The sequence below is a fragment of the Typha latifolia genome, chromosome 4 (genome assembly GCF_019914945.1).
Source record: "Typha latifolia isolate L0001 chromosome 4, TyphaL0001v2, whole genome shotgun sequence".
In the NCBI taxonomy this organism is placed as follows: Eukaryota; Viridiplantae; Streptophyta; class Magnoliopsida; order Poales; family Typhaceae; genus Typha; species Typha latifolia.
The window spans coordinates 11,595,251-11,601,276 of NC_133089.1; the positions used below are offsets into that span (position 1 = coordinate 11,595,251).

The window sequence follows — 6,026 nt, forward strand, 5'->3', positions numbered from 1 at the left end:
AAACTTTACACTACATTCTTACTTGGACACATTCCTTTTGCAGAAACACCTCTCAAATTGCTTTATGAAATTTACAGATTCAGGACTATCAAAGAATTAGCATCAATAAAAGCAAGAGATATCACTTATTCCACAAACTTGAATCATAGCTGCAGAACCTGCATAGCTGAATGCCGTATTCAGGACTTTGCCCTACGGATTATAGTAGTTCCGGTGCATTCTTGAAAGCATCCTCTTATCAGACAGATTTCACAAGGCTTCAAGCACTTCTGGAAGTTCCATCTTTATACCTTGCAAGTATAGTCTTCCAATTTTCTGTTACTATCAAATGTTCTCCATAAACACAATGTTCTCCATGTAAGAACTATAATAGCAATGAGATAATGCAAAAAGAGAAAATAAGGCCAATTCATATCAAAAATTACTTATAGATAATGTCGCCCTTTTAAGTTAACCAGGACACCGCAAAACTAATAATTATAAAATTTGCAAAAATGGGAAAAAAACGAGTTATCCCAGAGCACCATCAGATAAGTCTGAGTCTTACCATTCCAACTAGGGGATGCAACAGGGATGGCATTTAAGAACAAAAGCCTAAATAAGTCGATACAAAATATGATGTTTTCATGAAGCTCATCAGAGCAGATCAGCAACATTGGCCGGCAGCTCCTCAACCACCACATTGTAGAACTTTTGAATGTCAAACAGCATCCTCTCATCATCACGAGTAACAAAATTTATGGCGACACCCTTTCTTCCAAAACGTCCACTTCTTCCAATTCGGTGCAGATAGTTCTCTGGTTGAGTCGGTAGATCATAATTTATGACCAGAGAGACTTGCTGGACATCAATACCCCGAGCAAGGAGATCAGTGGTGATGAGAACACGAGAAGAACCAGATCGAAATTCACGCATAATAATGTCTCTGGTGTTTTGATCCATGTCTCCATGTGTGGCAGATACTGTGTGATCCCTGCTCCTCATATTGTCAGTTAACCAATCCACCTTCCGTCGGGTATTAACAAAGATGACACTCTGAGTAATGGCCAATGTCTCATAAAGGTCACAAAGTGTCTCAAGCTTCCATTCTTCCTTATCTATGTTGACATAGAACTGCTTAATACCCTCCAGTGTAAGCTCATCACGCTTCACAAGGATCCTCACAGGTTTGTTCATGAACTTGCGGGTAATTTCCAAAGCCTCAGGTGGCATAGTGGCAGAGAAGACTCCAACCTGAATTTTTGAAGGAAGAAGCTGGAATATGTCGTAGATCTACAGCAAAAAGGAGAAATTTTCATGAGAGAAGGCAAAATAAATATGGGAGAAGCCCTGTGTGTCAACTAACAATCAAGCTAATGGCTATGAAGTATGAACATTATACTTCAAAATTAGAATAAAAAGGTATATATATGCATCATCATCATGAGGGAATTTCAGCTATGGAAGGATTTCTTATAAAATTGGTTATAACGAATGCATGAAGAATTTAGATCTTCATGATAATGGTGATCAACAAAGATTGCTATGTTAAAACAATAATTTAATAGAAAAGAGATATCTCTTATTGTAGAAGAAAAACAAACAAGGATTGTAGTGTCACCGGCACCAGGTGTGCAGGCAGCCAATAAAACAAGAGCATACATCGCATGCAAGTATTAGACCTAAATTTTTCATAAGATGAACTTGTTTCTGAAATGTCAATGAAGGCCATCAGGCTGATTTATGAGATATTTAATAAAATTGAATCACGGTTGAATCAGTGTTATCGTCTTCGAATTCTGGACAGATTAAACGAACTTTAAATGGCAACCAAACCAACAAAAACACGGATTCTTGAATTAAAAAAGATATACACAAAAGGTATGAAAGCATTCTCCAATTTAAGAGAATGAAATTAATAAAAGATTTCACAAATACAAGTAAAAATGAGAATAAAATTATTTAGTGATGCAAGTTATACACAGGAAATAACGAAATCCAAAGAATATGTGAAAATACGTGTCGTACATCTATGTCCACAATCTCATATGCATACCTAGTGGCCCAATTAACTATCCATTGCCTGACTCGACTACCAGTCCAAACCGACACTAAGTGAAGACAAGAAAACTTCTTATATTCTTTTCTCTTTCCCTCCTCTCTTTTTTCTTTTTTTTCCTTTACCCCTCATGTTTCCCTTAACCTCCATGTCACAACCTCTTCTCTTTCCTTCCTCTCTGTTCCTCTTCTATCCTCACTCTAACCAAGGATAAAATAATACTAAACTTACTGGGGGCCTGATCTACCCTGCCTGGCCCAAACCCTGCCAAGCCCAAAAGGGCCATTCGTGGGGGAAAGAACAAAGGTTTGACTCAACTGGTCCCAAAAGAACCAGCTCAAACCCAGACCAACCCACCCAATATTCATCCATTAGAAAGCTGCCCTGCTTTGTGCAGGCCATATAACAAATCTTAAGGGGTATACATGAAACAAAAATGTCAATAAACAATACAAGTCTAAGAGAAATATTCATACAAAGAGCTGCACCAAAATAACTTAACATAAGGGAGAAGTAAACCAACAAGGAGTAATTGGCAAAAGCAAAAACCTGGTCCTTGAAACCACGTGAAAGCATTTCATCAGCCTCATCCAATACAAACATCCTAATATGGTCAGCACGGAGGGATTGCCTTCGTAGCATGTCAAACACACGACCTGGCGTACCAACAACAACATGGACACCGGTTGAAAGAATCCGTTGATCCTCACGAACACTAGTTCCACCTACACAAGCATGAACCTTCACACCTAAGTAGTCACCAAGTGCTCGCATAACTTTCTCAATCTGTTGAGCGAGTTCTCGTGTTGGAGCTAGAACCAAAGCCTGGCAGTCAACCAACCCATAGTCAAGTTGTTGTAAAACTCCAGAACAGAAAGTTGCTGTCTTCCCAGTCCCTGACTGTGCCTGCTGAATAACATCAAGTCCCTTGCAGAAGGGAACAATTCCCCTTTGTTGAATTGCAGATGGTTTCTCAAAACCTACGAAATTATATGATATTAACATAATGAGTCCTAATATCATATACATCAATAATCACAATTTGAAAAAGTAACTAATTTTTATGGTTCTACCGTAAGCATAAATGCCTCTCAGAAGATTTTCTTGAAGCCCCATAGCATCAAAACTGTCGTAAACCTCATCATATGAAGTGAAAAAATCCTGACCCTCAGTTGATAGCCTACAGCCATCCATCGAAAAAGAAAATCAAAGTGTCAGATAATGACTTATTCAAACAGAAAACTTACATAAGAAAGGACACAAGGAAAAACAGAAAGACTGTAAACAAAAGAAAGGAGTGGAAAGCAAAAGAAAGGAGTGAAATTAAGATGCAGTACAGCTCATTCATTTTGGTATCATATTGGCGAGCATCGAATTGTGATCCTTCTGGTGCCAGTCCTGCCATAGCTGTACCCATGAAGACAAGCAACTTGATTAAAGATGAAACAGAGCAATTGCAAGAAAACAGAATTTGATTAAATCTAGAGGAAAAGGCATTCTATGCAGAGTAAAAGAAAATAGGGGGAAAAGGGGACTAATATAGCATAAGAATTAGATTTCTAGTACATCATATCATACAACATGATAATAAGATCAATAGAAGAACTATATTTTCTTTCTAAGAAAATTATACCATCAAAAGTGCAGAAGTATAATTTACCTGCAAACTTCAAAACAGAATCAGAGAAGAACTAGAAGGCAAAATTGTGAAGTAACATGAAAACTATTGTCCACAACTAACTAGAGTGGAAGAGACATATCTTGCAACAGGAAAATGATAGAAAAGAGATAAACACAAAGTGGACAGATTGACTCTACTAGGAAGTTGAAGAAGAACAAGCACCTATTATCTAAGTTAATCACATTGGAAGAAAACATTATTATAGTTCTTTATCAATTAATTACTATTTTGAGAGTATTTAATGTGTTAAGACCTAAGACAAAGTAAAATGATTACTTGGTGATAAACTTCCTAATATAGTCCTAATGGCAGGACCCGTACGTCAGCAGTTGTAATAAGCATAATAGTGTGGTCTCCTTACTTCCAGAATAACTTCTTTATTTCTAGTTTGCTCAGTGAAACAATAAGAGGAAATGATGACAAAAACAAGGCTAGGGCACACAAACAAGATAAATATAAGTACGATTGTAGTAAAAAGTGACTAACTAGTTCCTCCGAACTCTTAAAATAAAGTATTATAACATATAACAGAGTCCATCAGCAACTAATAAAAATGAACCAAAAGCTAGGCAACAAGATCCAGAGCAGATAATGAAATATTCTTCCTTGTCTGCTTGAAGGATATGTAGAATATTCTACATCTATTATCATGCTGTTTCATCGACATGCAAAAGACACAACACCCTAAAGAACAAAAACCGTAACTATTTGAGCAAAGCCTCATAAACTTGACAGCACATAGCATGAGATGAAAAAGAAACTGATATTGACAAGCTTTTTAGATTGATTATAACTTGTTTTAGTCTCCCATTATGTTCTAAAAATTTAGATTTTCATCTAAGTAATTTATTGGTTGGGATATGTGAATGGAGAGGTACAGGACTACATTTAGTACAACCGAGCTATTGGAATTACCACGACTGTAACTCATTTATCTCCACAAATTGAGGAAGACTTCTTGGTTCGTATAAGTACCATACATTAGACTTATCACTGTAAACAATTTTACAAGAATAATGTAAGGCCACATCACACTGTCACACCTGAAATAATTCAATCAGATTACATCCCTGAAGTTCAAAAGCGATGTAGAACCCCTCTAACTAAAACTAACAATCTGCATCCTTATGATCTAAAGACAAGTAATATTAGAATTCGATATAAAACAACCGAGAAAGAAACTATTAAAAAAAGCAACATCAACAAGAGAAGAAAAAAGTTTTTTTTTCCCATAAACACATGGAATCAACAAAAACCAGAAAGATCCCATTATAAGAGCGAAAAAATTAATTCCTCGGACTATCTTGTATTGATACAATGACAAAGGACAACGGACAAAGATTAAACTAAGACATTAAGAACTCAAATTCAAATATAAATCTCATCTTTTGAGCATAGTTCGGATCGCTAACAGGTAATGTAAATGACAGATGGAGATCCAGCGAGAGATCACCTCACCTGCTTCGAAAACAACGAGGACGAGGTAAGACAACGACGAATCAAAGGAAGAACGGGAGCTTTGATGAAATCGAGCAGCTGAATCCGAGATCGAGCCTCGGATTCAACGGCGGAGAGAGAGGGTTTGGATTTGGCCGCAATAGAAAAGCTTTTAAGGGTTGGAAAGCGAATTGAGAGTTGCAGCTGCGAATTAGGGTTTCCTATGGGCCGTAAGTGGACTGGCCCATCTTGCGCCAGATTTGCTGATTGGAGTCAACCTCTCGACGGGGAATTGAATGTGAACCCTTAGATATAATTATTGAATTGATCGATCAAATATTCATCCATATTTATTTTTAGGGATGCTCATTATTAGGCTTCCTTCATAGCCCAAATACTGCCCAAGCTCCGCCGGAACCCAGGCTAGGCCTAACTCGATCCCAGCTTAAAGCCAAATTAGTCAAGAGTGGATTTCCCCTTATCTCAAGATTCTAATCCACAGCTTAACCCATCTACCTGACCAAAAGCTTGACCTAGCCAAACAACAATGAACCTAGTTTCTTCTCCCATTCTCCCTTCCTTACTCAATCTCCTACCGATTGTTTTTCTTCTTTATTATCGGCTCCTTTCTTATCGTCATCTTTACATTGTCTTCTCTTGCCCCTTCCTCACCCTTTCATCTTCCCTTTTACTATGGTCACCCTCATCGCTTGTTTTTCTCTATCATCGTCACTCCTTTTCTTCAGAATTATCACCTCCTCCACTGCTACAATCACATCTTATTCCTTCTCCCACCTCCGCCTCTTCTCTTGACTGCTCTTTCTTTTCAATATATCAAGTTTGACAATTATGTCCAAGTTTTCTAATTCA

The 6,026-nt window shown here is 37.5% G+C and overlaps 1 protein-coding gene across 3 annotated transcripts; it reads right to left on the reverse strand.

The window, feature by feature from the left end:
• Positions 1–412: 412 nt before the first annotated feature.
• Positions 413–5,442, reverse strand: LOC140787207 (eukaryotic initiation factor 4A-14-like). Of its 3 annotated transcripts, none has more exons than XM_073136006.1 (5): positions 5,178–5,442; positions 3,376–3,445; positions 3,112–3,218; positions 2,588–3,018; positions 413–1,272 (listed from the first exon to the last, which is right to left on the reverse strand). In XM_073136006.1, exons 2-5 carry the CDS (start codon positions 3,441–3,443, stop codon positions 637–639), a joined length of 1,242 nt encoding a protein of 413 aa, XP_072992107.1. In that variant the 5' UTR covers positions 3,444–3,445; positions 5,178–5,442; the 3' UTR covers positions 413–636. The 3 variants fall into 3 exon arrangements, with proteins under 3 accessions (XP_072992107.1, XP_072992109.1, XP_072992106.1); XM_073136008.1 differs by having other exon boundaries at positions 5,173–5,361; XM_073136005.1 differs by lacking the exon at positions 5,178–5,442 and having other exon boundaries at positions 3,376–3,455.
• Positions 5,443–6,026: the final 584 nt, after the last annotated feature.